General features: G+C 53.9%; 1 protein-coding gene across 2 annotated transcripts in view; it reads right to left on the bottom strand.

The window, feature by feature from the left end:
* Positions 1-19,911, bottom strand: part of PTPN18 (protein tyrosine phosphatase non-receptor type 18) — a 328,066-nt gene that overhangs the window by 7,836 nt on the left and 300,319 nt on the right. For both annotated transcript variants that reach the window (XM_085629675.1, XM_085629674.1), the window contains exons 14-16: positions 11,409-11,477; positions 8,514-8,587; positions 8-35 (exon numbers count right to left, since the gene is read on the bottom strand). In XM_085629675.1, coding sequence (XP_085485801.1) covers positions 8-35; positions 8,514-8,587; positions 11,409-11,477 — 171 coding nt within the window. The remainder of the gene's footprint in view (positions 1-7; positions 36-8,513; positions 8,588-11,408; positions 11,478-19,911) is intronic.

Raw genomic sequence — 19,911 nt, 5'->3', positions numbered from 1 at the left:
AACTTACCCTTCTTTGGAGGTGCAGATATGAATCCCTGTGGGGTACAAAAACAGAGGGATTAGAAAGCAAAGGATTTAAATTTGGCTTGTGTGAGGCAGATGCATCCTCACCTGACCCCTTCTTCTAAAAGCAAAGGTTAAGGTCCAGGTCCGAAGCTGCCTCCTTGGGCTACGTAAACCAGTTTATGTCTCTGTACAGCCAACTGCTTCAGACTCCTCTCTGCAGAGTACCCTATGCATTATGTAGCATTCTGCGTACAGCCCCTCACTGTGCACAGCAAAGCACCTGATGATTGGTACACCCAGAATATATCTATGTATTTAGGAATGCAGCCAGGCAATATGGTTATATTCTCGCTTAACTTTTAAAGAGGCCGACAAACTTTATGTTGTTCACACATAAAACAATATTGCAGCAGAATGTGTGACACTGTATGACTTTTTCCGCAAATTCAATGCAATACTTGGAAGCTACGATCCTCTCGTAGGACACTGTTTTATTAGAGGAGCTACATACACCTCCCGCTCCTCTCTGCACCCACCTCCCGCTCCTCTCTCGGCACACCTCCCGTTTCACTCTGCACACACCTCCCACTCCTCTCTGCACGCACCTCCAACTCCTCTCTGCACGCACCTCCAACTCCTCTCTGCACACACCTCCCGCTCCTCTCTCTACACACCTCCCGCTCCTCTCTCGGCACACCTCCCGTTTCACTCTGCACACACCTCCCACTCCTCTCTGCACGCACCTCCAACTCCTCTCTGCAGTTTCACGCACCTCCCGCTCCTCTCTGCACGCACCTCCCGCTCCTCTCTCCGCACACCTCCTGCTCCTCTCTCCGCACACCTCCCGCTCCTCTCTGCACCCACCTCCCGCTCCTCTCTCGGCACATCTCCCGTTTCACTCTGCACACTCCTCCCACTCCTCTCTGCACGCACCTCCAACTCCTCTCTGCACACACCTCCCGCTCCTCTCTCTACACACCTCCCGCTCCTCTCTCGGCACACCTCCCGTTTCACTCTGCACACACCTCCCACTCCTCTCTGCACGCACCTCCAACTCCTCTCTGCAGTTTCACGCACCTCCCGCTCCTCTCTGCACGCACCTCCCGCTCCTCTCTCCGCACACCTCCTGCTCCTCTCTCCGCACACCTCCCGCTCCTCTCTGCACCCACCTCCCGCTCCTCTCTCGGCACATCTCCCGTTTCACTCTGCACACTCCTCCCACTCCTCTCTGCACGCACCTCCAACTCCTCTCTGCACGCACCTCCAACTCCTCTCTGCACGCACCTCCAACTCCTCTCTGCACGCACCTCCAACTCCTCTCTGCACACACCTCCCGCTCCTCTCTCCACACACACCTCCCGCTCCTCTCCACACACACCTCCCGCTCCTCTCTGCACCCAACTCCCACTCCCCTCTCCGCACACCTCCCGCTCCTGTCTCCGCACACCTCCCGCTCCGGTCTACGCACACCTCCCGCTCCTGTCTACGCACACCTCCCGCTCCTGTCTACGCACACTTCCAGCTCCTCTCTCCACACACCTCCCGCTCCTGTCTCCGCACACCTCCCGCTCCTCTCTCCACACACCTCCCGCTCCTGTCTCCGCACACTTCCAGCTCCTGTCTCCGCACACCTCCCGCTCCTCTCTCCGCACACCTCCCGCTCCTGTCTCCGCACACCTCCCGCTCCTGTCTCCGCACACCTCCCGCTCCGGTCTACGCACACCTCCCGCTCCTGTCTACGCACACCTCCCGCTCCTGTCTACGCACACCTCCCGCTCCTGTCTACGCACACTTCCAGCTCCTGCCTCCACACACCTCCCGCTCCCCTCTCCGCACACCTCCCGCTCCTGTCTCCGCACACTTCCAGCTCCTCTCTCCGCACACCTCCTGCTCCCCTCTCCGCACACCTCCCGCTCCTGTCTCCGCACACTTCCAGCTCCTGTCTCCGCACACCTCCTGCTCCCCTCTCCGCACACCTCCCGCTCCTGTCTCCGCACACTTCCAGCTCCTGTCTCCGCACACCTCCCAGCTCCTCTCTCCGCTCCGGTCTCCGCACACTTCCAGCTCCTGTCTCCGCACACCTCCCGCTCCTGTCTCCGCACACCTCCCGCTCCTCTCTGCACCCAACTCCCACTCCCCTCTCCGCACACCTCCCGCTCCTGTCTCCGCACACCTCCCGCTCCTGTCTCCGCACACCTCCCGCTCCGGTCTACACACACCTCCCGCTCCGGTCTACACACACCTCCCGCTCCTGTCTACGCACACCTCCCGCTCCTGTCTACGCACACTTCCAGCTCCTCTCTCCACACACCTCCCGCTCCTGTCTCCGCACACCTCCCGCTCCTCTCTCCACACACCTCCCGCTCCTGTCTCCGCACACTTCCAGCTCCTGTCTCCGCACACCTCCCGCTCCTCTCTCCGCACACCTCCCGCTCCTGTCTCCGCACACCTCCCGCTCCTGTCTCCGCACACCTCCCGCTCCTGTCTCCGCACACCTCCCGCTCCGGTCTACGCACACCTCCCGCTCCGGTCTACGCACACCTCCCGCTCCTGTCTACGCACACCTCCCGCTCCTGTCTACGCACACCTCCCGCTCCTGTCTACGCACACTTCCAGCTCCTGCCTCCACACACCTCCCGCTCCCCTCTCCGCACACCTCCCGCTCCTGTCTCCGCACACTTCCAGCTCCTGTCTCCGCACACCTCCTGCTCCCCTCTCCGCACACCTCCCGCTCCTGTCTCCGCACACTTCCAGCTCCTGTCTCCGCACACCTCCTGCTCCCCTCTCCGCACACCTCCCGCTCCTGTCTCCGCACACTTCCAGCTCCTGTCTCCGCACACCTCCCAGCTCCTCTCTCCGCTCCGGTCTCCGCACACTTCCAGCTCCTGTCTCCGCACACCTCCCGCTCCTGTCTCCGCACACCTCCCGCTCCTCTCTCCGCACACCTCCCGCTCCTCTCTCCGCACACTTCCTGCTCCTCTCTCCGCACACCTCCCGCTCCTGTCTCCGCACACCTCCCGCTCCTGTCTCCGCACACCTCCCGCTCCTGTCTCCGCACACTTCCCGCTCCTGTCTCCGCACACCTCCCGCTCCTGTCTCCGCACACCTCCCGCTCCTGTCTACGCACACTTCCAGCTCCTCTCTCCACACACCTCCCAGCTCCTCTCTCCACACACCTCCCGCTCCTCTATCCGCACACACCTCCCACTCCTCTCCACACACACCTCCCGCTCCTCTCTGCACCCAACTCCCAGCTCCTCTCTCCACACACCTCCCGCTCCTGTCTCCGCACACCTCCCGCTCCGGTCTACGCACACCTCCCGCTCCTGTCTACGCACACCTCCCGCTCCTGTCTACGCACACTTCCAGCTCCTCTCTCCACACACCTCCCAGCTCCTCTCTCCACACACCTCCCGCTCCTGTCTCCGCACACTTCCAGCTCCTGTCTCCGCACACCTCCCGCTCCTCTCTCCACACACCTCCCGCTCCTGTCTCCGCACACTTCCAGCTCCTGTCTCCGCACACCTCCCGCTCCTCTCTCCACACACCTCCCGCTCCTGTCTCCGCACACCTCCCGCTCCTGTCTCCGCACACCTCCCGCTCCGGTCTACGCACACCTCCCGCTCCTGTCTACGCACACCTCCCGCTCCTGTCTACGCACACCTCCCGCTCCTGTCTACGCACACCTCCCGCTCCTGTCTACGCACACTTCCAGCTCCTGCCTCCACACACCTCCCGCTCCCCTCTCCGCACACCTCCCGCTCCTGTCTCCGCACACTTCCAGCTCCTGTCTCCGCACACCTCCTGCTCCCCTCTCCGCACACCTCCCGCTCCTGTCTCCGCACACTTCCAGCTCCTGTCTCCGCACACCTCCTGCTCCCCTCTCCGCACACCTCCCGCTCCTGTCTCCGCACACTTCCAGCTCCTGTCTCCGCACACCTCCCAGCTCCTCTCTCCGCTCCGGTCTCCGCACACTTCCAGCTCCTGTCTCCGCACACCTCCCGCTCCTGTCTCCGCACACCTCCCGCTCCTCTCTCCACACACCTCCCGCTCCTCTCTCCACACACCTCCCGCTCCTCTCTCCACACACCTCCCGCTCCTCTCTCCACACACCTCCCGCTCCTGTCTCCGCACACTTCCTGCTCCTCTCTCCGCACACCTCCCGCTCCTGTCTCCGCACACCTCCCGCTCCTGTCTCCGCACACCTCCCGCTCCTGTCTCCGCACACTTCCCGCTCCTGTCTCCGCACACCTCCCGCTCCTGTCTACGCACACCTCCCGCTCCTGTCTACGCACACTTCCAGCTCCTCTCTCCACACACCTCCCAGCTCCTCTCTCCACACACCTCCCGCTCCTGTCTCCGCACACCTCCCGCTCCTGTCTACGCACACCTCCCGCTCCTGTCTACGCACACTTCCAGCTCCTCTCTCCACACACCTCCCAGCTCCTCTCTCCACACACCTCCCGCTCCTGTCTCCGCACACTTCCAGCTCCTGTCTCCGCACACCTCCCGCTCCTCTCTCCACACACCTCCCGCTCCTGTCTCCGCACACTTCCAGCTCCTGTCTCCGCACACCTCCTGCTCCCCTCTCCGCACACCTCCCGCTCCTGTCTCCGCACACTTCCAGCTCCTGTCTCCGCACACCTCCCGCTCCGGTCTACGCACACCTCCCGCTCCTGTCTACGCACACCTCCCGCTCCTGTCTACGCACACTTCCAGCTCCTCTCTCCACACACCTCCCGCTCCTGTCTCCGCACACCTCCCGCTCCTCTCTCCACACACCTCCCGCTCCTGTCTCCGCACACTTCCAGCTCCTGTCTCCGCACACCTCCCGCTCCTCTCTCCGCACACCTCCCACTCCTGTCTCCGCACACCTCCCGCTCCGGTCTCCGCACACCTCCCGCTCCGGTCTACGCACACCTCCCGCTCCTGTCTACGCACACCTCCCGCTCCTGTCTACGCACACCTCCCGCTCCTGTCTACGCACACTTCCAGCTCCTGCCTCCACACACCTCCCGCTCCCCTCTCCGCACACCTCCCGCTCCTGTCTCCGCACACTTCCAGCTCCTGTCTCCGCACACCTCCTGCTCCCCTCTCCGCACACCTCCCGCTCCTGTCTCCGCACACTTCCAGCTCCTGTCTCCGCACACCTCCTGCTCCCCTCTCCGCACACCTCCCGCTCCTGTCTCCGCACACTTCCAGCTCCTGTCTCCGCACACCTCCCAGCTCCTCTCTCCGCTCCGGTCTCCGCACACTTCCAGCTCCTGTCTCCGCACACCTCCCGCTCCTGTCTCCGCACACCTCCCGCTCCTCTCTGCACCCAACTCCCACTCCCCTCTCCGCACACCTCCCGCTCCTGTCTCCGCACACCTCCCGCTCCGGTCTACGCACACCTCCCGCTCCTGTCTACGCACACCTCCCGCTCCTGTCTACGCACACTTCCAGCTCCTCTCTCCACACACCTCCCGCTCCTGTCTCCGCACACCTCCCGCTCCTCTCTCCACACACCTCCCGCTCCGGTCTCCGCACACTTCCAGCTCCTGTCTCCGCACACCTCCCGCTCCTCTCTCCACACACCTCCCGCTCCTGTCTCCGCACACCTCCCGCTCCTGTCTCCGCACACCTCCCGCTCCTGTCTCCGCACACCTCCCGCTCCGGTCTACGCACACCTCCCGCTCCTGTCTACGCACACCTCCCGCTCCTGTCTACGCACACCTCCCGCTCCTGTCTACGCACACCTCCCGCTCCTGTCTACGCACACTTCCAGCTCCTGCCTCCACACACCTCCCGCTCCCCTCTCCGCACACCTCCCGCTCCTGTCTCCGCACACTTCCAGCTCCTGTCTCCGCACACCTCCTGCTCCCCTCTCCGCACACCTCCCGCTCCTGTCTCCGCACACTTCCAGCTCCTGTCTCCGCACACCTCCTGCTCCCCTCTCCGCACACCTCCCGCTCCTGTCTCCGCACACTTCCAGCTCCTGTCTCCGCACACCTCCCAGCTCCTCTCTCCGCTCCGGTCTCCGCACACTTCCAGCTCCTGTCTCCGCACACCTCCCGCTCCTGTCTCCGCACACCTCCCGCTCCTCTCTCCGCACACCTCCCGCTCCTCTCTCCACACACCTCCCGCTCCTCTCTCCACACACCTCCCGCTCCTCTCTCCACACACCTCCCGCTCCTGTCTCCGCACACGTCCCGCTCCTCTCTCCGCACACCTCCCGCTCCTGTCTCCGCACACCTCCCGCTCCTGTCTCCGCACACCTCCCGCTCCTGTCTCTGCACACCTCCCGCTCCTGTCTCCGCACACCTCCCGCTCCTGTCTCCGCACACCTCCCGCTCCTGTCTACGCACACTTCCAGCTCCTCTCTCCACACACCTCCCAGCTCCTCTCTCCACACACCTCCCGCTCCTCTATCCGCACACACCTCCCACTCCTCTCCACACACACCTCCCGCTCCTCTCTGCACCCAACTCCCAGCTCCTCTCTCCACACACCTTCCGCTCCTGTCTCCGCACACCTCCCGCTCCGGTCTACGCACACCTCCCGCTCCTGTCTACGCACACCTCCCGCTCCTGTCTACGCACACTTCCAGCTCCTCTCTCCACACACCTCCCAGCTCCTCTCTCCACACACCTCCCGCTCCTGTCTCCACACACTTCCAGCTCCTGTCTCCGCACACCTCCCGCTCCTCTCTCCACACACCTCCCGCTCCTCTCTCCACACACTTCCAGCTCCTGTCTCCGCACACCTCCCGCTCCTCTCTCCACACACCTCCCGCTCCTGTCTCCGCACACCTCCCGCTCCTGTCTCCGCACACCTCCCGCTCCGGTCTACGCACACCTCCCGCTCCTGTCTACGCACACCTCCCGCTCCTGTCTACGCACACCTCCCGCTCCTGTCTACGCACACTTCCAGCTCCTGCCTCCACACACCTCCCGCTCCCCTCTCCGCACACCTCCCGCTCCTGTCTCCGCACACTTCCAGCTCCTGTCTCCGCACACCTCCTGCTCCCCTCTCCGCACACCTCCCGCTCCTGTCTCCGCACACTTCCAGCTCCTGTCTCCGCACACCTCCTGCTCCCCTCTCCGCACACCTCCCGCTCCTGTCTCCGCACACTTCCAGCTCCTGTCTCCGCACACCTCCCAGCTCCTCTCTCCGCTCCGGTCTCCGCACACTTCCAGCTCCTGTCTCCGCACACCTCCCGCTCCTGTCTCCGCACACCTCCCGCTCCTCTCTCCACACACCTCCCGCTCCTCTCTCCACACACCTCCCGCTCCTCTCTCCACACACCTCCCGCTCCTGTCTCCGCACACTTCCTGCTCCTCTCTCCGCACACCTCCCGCTCCTGTCTCCGCACACCTCCCGCTCCTGTCTCCGCACACTTCCCGCTCCTGTCTCCGCACACCTCCCGCTCCTGTCTACGCACACCTCCCGCTCCTGTCTACGCACACTTCCAGCTCCTCTCTCCACACACCTCCCAGCTCCTCTCTCCACACACCTCCCGCTCCTGTCTCCGCACACTTCCAGCTCCTGTCTCCGCACACCTCCCGCTCCTCTCTCCACACACCTCCCGCTCCTGTCTCCGCACACTTCCAGCTCCTGTCTCCGCACACCTCCCGCTCCTCTCTCCACACACCTCCCGCTCCTGTCTCCGCACACTTCCAGCTCCTGTCTCCGCACACCTCCCGCTCCTGTCTCCGCACACTTCCAACTCCTCTCTCCACACACCTACCTTTGTTCAATGAACAGAGATGACCGCTGGGCTGTCAGTCACTCTAAATTTGGTAGACAGAATACTGTCAAGACACCGGCGGAATTGTCCTCAACCATCCCGACTGACACTGCTCCGTCCGCCAAACTCTAAATCAGGCCCACAGTTGTTAGCTCAGATAGTGCCGTGGATAGAGGCTCTATCGGCAAATGATGCTGGAGCGAGAAGAGGGTGCTGTACGGTACTTGTTAGCAATGCCAGCCACATACCATCCACCGGAGACATGCTGAATTTATAATTCAACGTTTTGTGATTTCGGCAAAAGAGGGGCATCGCAATAATCAGGGCGAGCAGCAGTATTATCCCTTGATCAAATCACTCCATGTTTCTTACCCTAAAAGGTTTGATTTGAAAACTGGAGTTAGTTGATGGCAATGCGCAGCGATCCTTTGGTAGGATGCATGCTCAACAGGAGACACACTCCCAACTCCTGCTTCTAGCACTCTTAGCACAGGAGCATTCTGGGAGTTTGGAGCACAAGAACTTCCAGAGCATGGCGCCCTACCATTTAATTCAGTGTCCAGTCTGTTGGGATGGCCAGGATACGGTCCAAGGAGGGAGGACAGCCACGATGCAGCCCCCAAGGTTGGGGCTCACTGGTGAACTACTGGAGGTGGTGCCTCAATGCTACCTGTTGCAAGCTGATGCCAAAGTGCTGCACCTACCAACAGGTGGTGGTCCCCTCTACAGCGCACAGACAGGACGTGGCCCCCCGGATCAGGTGAACAGTGGTACTCACCGAATGCAGGAAGTTCCGGAACTTGTTGTTGCCTTTTGAGGCGCTGCCTTGGGGCGAAGCGCCGCTTGGGTCCACTGTGAAGAAGAAGAAAGACCGAGATTAGCTCAGTTCCTCCTGTGCTTCTCTGCCTCTGCTCTGAACACTGACCTCTCAGTCACTGCTCCAGTCCCTCAATTTGTGCCCCAAAGGATTCTGCCAGTGCACCTCTGTGCACTGCCTCCAGTCCTCTATCACCAGTCAAAGGCCTTCAATCATGGGTCCTCTGTCTACATCACCAGCCTCTCTGTCATTGATCCTCTCTCACTACCACAAGCCTTTAAGTAATTTGTCCTCAGAGACTGGCCAAGGACTCCACTCATTGGTCCTCAGTCTACTGCTTCTGGCCTCAGGTAATTGGTCTACTGTCCCAGGCCTCACAGTCATTGGTCCCCTGTCCACTGCCCCAGAACTCCACTCATTGGTCCTCAGTCTACTGCTTCTGGCCTCAGGTAATTGGTCTACTGTCCCAGGCCTCACAGTCATTGGTCCCCTGTCCACTGCCCCAGAACTCCACTCATTGGTCCTCAGTCTACTGCTACTGGCCTCAGGTAATTGGTCTACTGTCCCAGGCCTCACAGTCATTGGTCCTCTGTCCACTGCCCCAGAACTCCACTCATTGGTCCTCAGTCTACTGCTTCTGGCCTCAGGTTATTGGTCTACTGTCCCAGGCCTCACAGTGATTGGTCCTCTGTCCACTGCCCCAGAACTCCACTCATTGGTCCTCAGTCTACTGCTACTGGCCTCAGGTAATTGGTCTACTGTCCCAGGCCTCACACTCATTGGTCCTCTGTCCACTGCCCACGGCTCCACCCTCTGGTCCTCACACCCATTGCTCCTCTTTGCTCTTCCCCTGCCTTTCACCCATTGCTACACAATGTGTGGGACCTGCGCAATGACCCACACCCTGAGCCGAGCTTCTTCTTCTTAGGAACAGAGGAAACAAGGCGCAGAGAGGGAAGAACGTATCTGAAAAGGAAACAAGTGCATCTCTTAATATGTCAGGGCGCTCCACCCATGACATGATGCCAGAGAGATGCCACAGCGGTCACGCCATGGCACCGGACAGTGGTCCATGAGTTTGGCTCCCTGTCTGAGGAGTGTGGTCATGCGGCTGATGGTGTGTTACTGATATTTGTCTGGCACTGAAGCCCCTGGTAGCAGTCTGGAGTGGACCAGGGACTGCGCTCCCTTCGAAGGCGGCCAGGAAGATGTAAGGAGACGGCAGAGATCATTCAGTGGGTGCTCTGAATCCCGATCAATGTATGGTCAGACCTGAGCTCCAGTGTGACCCAGTTCACAGCTGTGGGACCAGCACAGAGAGGGCTCGTCTCCCAGGGCTTTCCTGTTAACCATGGGAAGCCCAATGGTATGGCCATGGAGGACTAGAGACTTCTGGCCAGGAGAAAGTTAACCTGGCTTGATGTCAAAAGTGAATTAAGAGGGAATTCTATAGAGGGAACGTGTTGAAGGACATCGACGAGGGAAGTAGGGGAGAGCAGGTATCAAAGATCTAAAGTTGTCTCTGTCTGGTCTGAGGATCCTTTTGTGCCAGTTTTATCCTTTGCACTTTTGATTTGACATTTTTCATTAAATAAATATAGAATTTTAGACAGCAGAATGGACAGCAGAAATGAAGGAGTTCTACGCGGCTGCCATGGGACGCCTTGAGACCTGTGAGGGAAGAGAGGTGTAAGGATGAATGAGTTAGAAAGTGAAGCGAGAAACCAGGAGTAGGGAGAGCAAATTAAAGGGAATAAAAGGGGAGTGATGGCAGAAGGTAATGAGTAAGGAGGGGGGCAGGGGCTTGAGAGGCAGAGGAAGGAGGGAGCGGATAAATGGAAAGCGGCAAAGGGGTGAGAGGAGGAGAAGGTGAGTGGAGGAAGAACGGAAGTAGAAGGGTAGTGTGAGAGAGAGGGAGCTGGGCACAGTGAAAAGTATTGGTCTCTGTAAACACTTCCCCCCTCACCAGCTCCAAGTCCCCAGTTGCTACTTCAGAGTTTGACCGGCTCTACGCTACAAGTCTATCTATCCCACCTCACTGTTTACTGCCCTCCATGCATACCTACCTACCCATCCCAGTACCACCCCCTCACCATCGACCTCTATGAATCCTGTCCTAATGTGCTAAGCGTGTGCCCACACTCCCACTTAACATCTACCTCATGCTGCCAGATAACATGTAATGTCACTTCCTGTGATGTCACTTCCTTTGCAGGCTCTACTGCAATGCAATTCGCCTCTTACGTTGTGTCTCAATGTTAGACCTCCCTCCCACTTGCTGGAAATTTGAGAGCTGGCGCCTCTGGTGTGAAGTGATGATGTACTGTCCATAAAAGGCTGAGAACTTCCCTCCTTACCCCAAACATCATCGCCTGCTCCCACCCTCCTTTTTAAAACCTGCTAGGACATGTTAACACTGAAGAAACATCACTTGTGAGGAAGCAGAGAACTAATCTCTTTACAAAATGTGTTTGACCGGTTCTGGTGGTCCAACATCAGTGAAAAGGCTATCCCAGCATGCAGCAGGCAGAGGAGGGTGGTTCTGATCAGAACAGATCCACCCAAGCTCTGGTGTAGAACTGCACATCGAGAGCAGTGCTCTAGTCCTCCGCGTGTCCAGTGTTGTAGTAAGGATGCCATGGGCCCTAATAAAAGCAAGGGTAAGGGGCCTTCTCCCTCCCAGCTGGTCATGAAAAGACTTCTACAACTGGGGTACAGTGGAACCCTTGAACCCCTGGGCCCCGTGCCATTGATAGCTACACCCCTCTGTGTCATTGTCCCACCACACCATGCCACAGGCTCAGAACATTAAAGATGTTTTTGATTAGTCCAAGGAGGCTTGAAGAAGGCACCTACCTCTCTCGCTCCAGCTGCTGGGCACGTCGGACAGTCGTGACCCGCTTTGGCTTCCGCGCTCCTCTGTTTCTAAAGAAAAGACCAAAGCATATCAAAATATGGATAGGTCTCTCCTAAAAAGTCAACTCAGACACTGCCGCACTGTCGGGGGCGTGAAGACAAGGAGGCAACTGAACAGGAACATTGATCAGACCAAGCATGGTTTCACGCCTCACTGTAGGGCAGAGAAGGATGACCTGGGGGCAGCAGGGCTTCAGGCTGGTACCAAACTCCGACCTTGGGCCTTGGTACCACATGGGATGCTTCACTGGACCCAGGGCTCTCCGAGGCCATGAGATAGGCAGGGATGGTACTGCAGCCACAAGGCTGAAGGCAATTCAGAAGCCCCCCCACCCTCCCCACGAGGCAGAACCTGCTTTTATAGCCCCATCCGAAGCTGCCCTCTAAACCTCGGTCCACCTGCACGCGCCCCGATCTCCCACCTCTTGTCCTCGTATTATCCTCTCATCCTCCTTTTACCATGCCCATTGCAAAGACATTTAGCTTCTTCTTCGACTCTCATGTTCTACCTACTCTGGTGCCTCAGCCAACACTTCTGCCCTGATGCCGCCATTTTGTTCCCTCATACTACTGCCTCCGCCTTCCCACGTTTGCTCTGCTGCTATGCCGGTGGAGTTTGCATGATGGTTTTGATGTAGCTGAGCAGTAGAAGCCACACCAGAGTCATCGAAACAAAACAGGTTCCCTCTGCAAGTCTCTCTTCTCCAGTCATCATTTTTGCCAGTACGGCTGCTTTACACCAGTCATCAGGGTGAGTAATGCTGCCCAGAGAGCAAGCAGCAAGTCCTTTGCTGCTAGTGCTGATCATAGGCAGCCCCCGAGTATGTATTGAGTATGCAGACCTCAGGCTTCTTGTTATAAAACCAAAAACAAGTCACATCACAGCCTCCATTTTGGAATCTGCACTTGGAGGCTGCACCGGATGGGGCAGAGCATTTACAATGAAGAGCTTTCCATAGCCATGAGAAGGGGTGAATAGGAGCATGATAGCATGTGTGTGCTCATTCACTTGCAAAGTATGTGGGAACCTTAGGCTTGCAGCCACGAGGACGTCCCAGTTTAAAAAGGGCTCTCATGACCAGCAGCTGGTCCATGCTCCCCTCCCCTCCGCCTATGCTTCATCCCTCAGTGCTCGGAGGAGCTTGTCCCACATTCAGATCCACCGCTCCTCTGGGTCACTGTGATACAGTACATGCCACACTGCGGTCCACTTGTGAATCCTCTCAGCAGCTCTTACACTATCTGCTGGAAAGACAAGGCCTCGTATGGAGAGCAGGACTGGATTCAGGGGCTTGGACACAACTATCGTATACTGCCTGGCACTGACTGACAAACCTGAGGCTAAAAAAATTGAAATATCCCAGACAAAAATCCCTATCCAGCCTCCAAGAGCACCAAGGACCCAATCTCAGGATCCTCCATACTTTCCAAAGCTATCCGTAACACTTGGATAAACGAGGTGGCAATCACAAAGTATCCGGCTCCCTCTTTGCAAACCTGAAATCCACAGGCTACCCACCCAGAAAGACTGAAAACCCCTTACCCTCTCTCCAGTTGACAGGTCACAAGGCAAGGGAACCCTGCCCCCCAGAAACAACTAAAAATACCACCCAAAATTAGCTAGAAATTGTCTCTCAAAAGAGGACAATGATATGGTATTTGTTGAAAACAACGCAACTAACTTGACCCTCCTGTTCCTGGGCAACCACAACATCCAGCTCAGAGTGTGCAACAGGAAGCTAATATTTCACCGGTATGAAACGAGGACAAATCCCAGCTACCCTTTTAAGAGTTCCGATTGTCTCATCACTAACCACAAACATTGTCCAAGCCAACCGGAAGTGCAGGCTACATCCCTGAAAATCAGCAGCAAACACTGCATTGAGATTGCTAAGGCCAAGCAAGCCTACAATATTGACAGTTTATTCCTCCCACTAGTTGTCTAAATGGATACTTAGCACATCTGATCGACATACTACTCCCCCCGCGTCTTGATCAAACCACTAGATCACGTGGGTCATACGGGAGGGGGTCTTGCCGTCATCGACAGAAAGTCTATCCAACGCAAATGTTTGAGTCGAGAACTACACCACATTAAGGTGCATGGGAGTCGAAATCTGTACTGCAGTAGCATATCACTCTAAATGCACCTAATTTACCACCATCCAGGAAACAACCAGGTTCTCGTTGACTAGCTAAAAGAACTAGTCAAATAATCTCTTTCGTCAACCAATAACATGTTTGTAGAGGACTTGAACCTTAACTAGAGTGACCCTATGGACTGTTAGTTATCCAACTGAGAACTTTTACAAATAGCAGTGATAAGACACAACTCTGTACTGCCCTGCCTGTGTGGCATGATCTTAGCTGGTCCTACTGATGGCAGTGGAAGGACCCTATTGGTACAACCCCTGCTACCGGGTAGCTGGTCAGATCGCAGCCTTATTGTTTTCTGCTTTAACTCAGGGTTGTATAACCAGAGACCAAAGAAACAGAACAGAACAATCGATGAAGGCACTAGACAAATCACCTTCGAGCTGAGCGAAAAAACTCTCACCACAACTTCAAGCCCAAATGAGGAGCAAGCAGCCAAGCAATGGCCAATCAGTACAAAGAAACCATGACCAACATAACAGAGGAAGTATCACCTAAAAAAGATAAAGAGGCAAAAAACACAAACCCTCTTTCTAATAGTACAGTAAACTAAATGATGGAAAGAGCCAACTTAAATTAATTTAACAAAGATGGAGACAAGACTCCTCAACCATGAGTCTGGCCAAACTTTGCAATAAAAGGAAAAGGCACAAAAGCAATGTCTTTGAGGCCAAAACATCCTTCTTCAGATCTCAGCTAAAACAAGTGAGAACTGTCTCAAATGACTTGTAAATTTAATTAAGTTACAGATGTACACCTGAAAGATTAGAACAAGAGGATAGCAAAGATTGAACACAGGAAATAGATCTCTGCCTTTACCACCGGCATTTATCCAAACATAAACAGCTTTCTTACTGGTTTCTACGAGAATTTTAAGAGTGGGGAATATTATGTTTATTGTCCTGAAGAAGGTGGTTTTATTTGCTTCAACCCACCGAAACACGTCCATGCTGTTGTTGCTAAATTTGTGCGACATAGAATCACATGTGGATAAGAAAATGTTTTCTGCAATGTGATGTCTTTATGCATCTTCACGAATTTACTTTTTTTATGACAAATGTGATGGTCTTTCTGTTGTCCCTCCCATTTTTATATTGTAAAGTTTGTAAGATATTTTTAGATATGATTTTAAAGATATTACAGTATTAAATTTCAAATGATGTATTTTACAACTGAATATTTTTATTACATTAGATTTAGAAGTGTTTCAAAACCCAGTGGAATTCATAGCTCCTTTAAGACTAAGTTAATGTATGTGTCTATATATGGAGTGGCTGCTCTGAAAGATAAGTGAACCTAAAGGGAATTATATATTTGACTTTTGACATCCAAGAGAACATATACTCTTTCTATATCCCATTCTAAAAGACATCCAAACCTGGCTATCCTTGGTCCACCAAAATCTAACGCTGCAGAGGGAATTCTTCCTCACCACTCCCCCCCCCCCCCACTCCCCTCAAAGTGCTAGACTCACTAAATGTACTGGCCTACAAACCCCAAATGATTGAATGCACTAGATCTCTCAGAATCACTCTAGACAAGGTTCTGAACCTACAAGCGTACATAAATGTCATACCAAGGAGTGCACAGCACCGACAAGGACTTCTCAGAAATATCAAACTCTTCTTTCCAGAAGCATATTTTAAACCTGTTGTGTGGTCCGTAGACATCTAAAGACTCGATTATGGTCGCAGGCTACTCACAGAAATCTCCAAATCACAACTGGGTCCCATGAATGCAACTCTCAATACTGCATGAAGACTCATCTCTAATAAAACTCTTCAAGCGCTTTACTCCTGTCCTCAAGAACCCTTACTGGCTCCCGAAAGAAGCTAGGAGCATATTCAGAATGACCTACATTACTCACAGATCTTTGCACTGTGGCATCCTGAAGTACTTGCCACAAAAACCCATCCTATCTGGGGGTATCCATTCTCTTCGCAGGGCCAAATCCAAGGTCTTAGAACCACCCAGGTTCAAGAAACATAGAACAATCTCTATCTGGAAGAGCCCCCGAGATGTGAACAAATCTCACTTTCAAAACATTCAAGAGGAACTTAAACTTCTTACTGATCCAGAAAAACCTGTTAACTGCCCCTACTAACCTTGGTCGTCAGAAAATAGAATCTGGTATTTTTCCACTGATTCCATTGATGGAAAACCAGCAGCTACAAAAGTTATGCTGTACTCTTACTGTGTAAAATTCTTATTGATGTTGTGAGGCGTTGACATCTCTGGATGTAGCACACGCTTCATAAAACTACAAAAATAAAACAAATATAAATAAATATGTAGCCCTTGAAATGTGGCACTGGGCATGCATATTTGTATGTATGGGTTTTTATAGAGTGCAATTGTACAGAGAGCGCAACAGAGCGTTGTCACTCATGGGCAACCAGTTGATGCACAAGTAGAGTGTAAATTGGGACAGACCGCCAGCTACAACCATGCTTCACACGAGTGACCCGCCCATCCATGTCCGCGAATGGGGTCCATGGGTAGTTATGTCTGTCTTCTGAGCCGTCTGCACAGTACTTTATTGGATGGAGCAGAGGCGTGTGCTGTTCGGGATGCTTGTTACATATAAAGACCCTACAGAATGTGTATGTTGGGCCTGATGCCCCTGTGATGGCCATATTCTCCCTCTTTCAGTCAATGAAGCCTGCTCTAGTTGTACTACAGTTAAGTTCTACACACCTTCCAGGTATCGCTTAGCTTGAGGTTCTGGTTCCCGAGCACCTTGTGCCACCGTTGGGGTGAATATGGTTCTTTTATGCCACTGGGCAATGGCCACTGGAACTCATTACTTCTTGGGCCCCACAGACAGTGTTCGTTCCTTTAGCCCCTTCGTACTCTGTTCAGGCATGACGTGTTGCAAGGCCTGTTGTTCAGCTATGAGTGTCTGCAGGAAAATCCCAGCAGACGCCTACAACTTAAAAATAGAGCAGTGAGAAGACTGTTTATGGCTCTTATGCTTTCCCACCAGGCAGATGTCAGCTGCTCACTGGTGTATCATTAGCCTTTCACACGTTGCAAATGCACCATAAAACCAAAAATGTGCACTAACAGGCAAAATGTGTGGTAATTGCTGATTTTATCCCTCTTGCATTCGGGTGTAAACAGCCTGCTTGGTTTTCAAGCCATCTCAATCAATGATTATCAAGTCATCAGTTTGCTAAGAATCGATATACTTGTGTTTCGGGTGTAAATGGCAGATAGCATAACTGAGGATGGGGAGGCCAGGCAGTAATGTGTGAAACATCGTTGGAGTCCGGGCCATGTTATGCACACGCCCGGGCCCTTTTTTTGTCGGGAAGTATTAGGATAAAGCAAAAACACAAATCTTTTTCTTGGGCATTTTCGGCAGGTGATGCAGTAAGTGCTTGGCACCAGGATCAAATGGTGTCTGGGATGTGGCAAATTTAGGTTGTCTTTTTTACCACTATTGTTCTTATGGCCTGGCTTGACAGTGCAGCTGTTGCCAGACAATTATGTGAGAATCACTAGGAGAAGGGCTTTGGCCCTGCCCACATGTTGGGAGCCAGGAGGACATGTCTTGATTGAGCAGGCGTTGTGTGCTTCCACAAAAAAGCTCTTGCCCTCCACACATCTGTGATCATTTTGATTATTTGTCCGGCTGTCTGAGCTTGAATGTTCAGGGGCACACACATGACATAGTAATGTTATTAAAGTGTCTTAGATATTTAGATAATTGACGGTGTTTGTCTCTGGTAGCAGCACAGATGGGAGGGCAGTCATTAACATAGATGGATTGTTGGGTCTGTCTTGACAACGCACTCATAAACCAGACTACTAGCATTGCCAGTGCATGTTTCTTTGAGGATGTCTACATCCTAGCCCAATTTTTAGGTAGTTTATGAGGGTTTAAAATAACAGTTTTTTAATGGGGTGGGGGATTTGAGGGATTCAGTGGTAATTGTGATCTTTTTTTTTTTTTGGTTGCCTTTATTGATTTACATTTGTGTATTGGTGTAGCATTGTTTTGTTTGTGATGAAGCATGGTGTTTTATGCCACTGGTGGGTTCAGCCGGTAACCCGTAAGACCATCATGTGCCAAGAAGAAGCCAGAGCTCTTGAATGCAGAGACACAGAAAAAGACACAGGCGGTAAAGACATACGGGTTTATTAGATCACAAAAATAACGCAATACATCGCACAAATATACACAACAAAGACAAGGATGGCACTAAATACAAGGACAAACACAATAAAGACATACAGTTGACCTCTGGATTCTGGAGGAACACACCCCAAGATTCTCACTGGGTTCTGTGTCATATTCATATTTGGGGAAAGTGCAGACGGAGCGTGCTGGAATCTCAGGGTGCCCCAAATCGTGAGCCCGAGGAGAGCTAATAATGTACACAACTGTCACCCAAACCCTGGCTCTGGCCGGACATCTAGTACCTTTTGTGAGCAGACAAGATTGTATTATTGCCCCTTCAAACTTCTGCCAATCGTAGGGGGGGTCAGTACAAGGGCAGGTGTGCCTCTGCTTCAGTTAGTGCACTGAGCGCTTCCGTACCCCCAAACCCGATGCTCTAGTAAAGGAAACTAGAGTCCATGCGCCAACCCTTCAAACCACCCAACTTCCCTTCCAAGCAGCATCCTCCGGAGAGTAGGTTAAATCCCTGTACCGCGTCAATCAGGCTTCAGAGGGGAAAGGTTTTGTATGTGTGTGCCAGGCCACAGTGACCCACAGTCCTTGCTAGTTCAGTACTCAGTCAATGACCCTTAATCCTGGCATAGAACACCCGCTACCCTTCCAGATCTGAGACAGAAGACAACACTGCCGATGCACCGCACTCCTGATGTGTAGAACCCTCAACAAGTCCAGTACCGAAGAGAAGTTTTAGGAAGAGAGAGCTGGAGACCAAGGTACAGAAGTTACTGAGATGAGTGAACATTCCATGTTCATTCTGATGATGTCGCTCCGGTTTAGAAGCGGGAGGCTTCAGATCAAGGAGGCAAGGGCGTTGACAGCAGCATCTACAAACACCCGAGGACTCTAGCACCCAAGGAATGGCTGCCGATGGCACGTGCTGGGGCCCAGATGGCTGCTTTGTAGAGCTCTGCCATGGATTCTGTCTTCTGGAAGAAACCGAAGCTGCCCTAGGAATGTCTTAGCATGGAGGCCTCCAAGCTGGAAGCACTTGGGCTCAAGCATTTGTATTAAAGAAGACGAACTAAAATACTTTTGATAGTCTAGGATAAAGATGCGTAAAGGAATTATCTGGCCCTCGGCTTAAAAGTAATTGTACGGGGGAAAAGGCTCTCAGAGAAGTACAGTGACACACCTACTTACACTACAAAATATGCACAGAAGGCTGGTGTCCAACTGTCCTCTGAAAAGCAAGACAGTAGGCGTATTCGTAAAAAAGAGTTGACTTTACAAAGCGCTTACATACTACCATGAGGAGGCGTTCTGCAGAAAACACATATATTTTCCCTTTGAGCTGTACTGAAACGTGGAGTATTGTAAAAGAGAGAAAATAGTTTAAAAGTTTGTGTTTAAATGCATGTTTGGTAAGCGAGATGGCATCATTAGAAAGGGGTCGCTGTCCCGTGCAGAGACTAACCCTGCCACCACAGTTACTTGAATGATCAGAGCTGCTCCTGGTGCATGTCCTCTGGTGTACTGCCCAGATGTGACGCGAACTAGGAGGCAGCGCTAGGTGTAGGGTTCAAGGCGCTTAGGGAATGAAGTGACTCGCTTGTGTACTGCTTCGCCAAATGAGAGCATTAGAAACGGGGGAAGGTCTGCAATGTCCCTGCAACTCACGCGAGAAAAAGTGTGACCAGTTGTGACTTTGGAGGCCGTAATAAAAACAACTAGAGCGCTAACTGAATGGCCTATAGAATGGGCCAGCAGAGTATGGCATGAAGCTGGAAACTAGATTAAGAACAGACTAAGAGCCAGTGAGTCGCCTCATACCTTTAAAGGGTAATAGTGGGGGTCTCATCTTTATGTACTGCGATCTCAATTGATCACACTTCATTCATCTTAAAAGAGCATCTTCTCTGCTCTTTTTTGCCCAAAATAAGTTCAGCTATGGTGTCCGGGTATACCCCAAAGTGTGTGTGGGAGGCTAACCCTTTTTAGGTCTCGCCTGACCAAGCGCATGCGCTGGTCTGGCGAGACTTATTGAGAGGGCTCCAAAAAGTGCTACCAGGCCAGCCTAGAGCTACAGTGCATGTGTGCGGGCGCGCGCGCCGCGCTTGACCGCGATTACTTTCACTTTCGCGGCCGCACGTCCGCTTCGATGTT

This window comes from Triturus cristatus, chromosome 10, assembly GCF_964204655.1.
Source record: "Triturus cristatus chromosome 10, aTriCri1.1, whole genome shotgun sequence".
NCBI lineage: Eukaryota > Metazoa > Chordata > Amphibia > Caudata > Salamandridae > Triturus > Triturus cristatus.
This window is presented reverse-complemented; position numbering and strand designations above follow the sequence as displayed.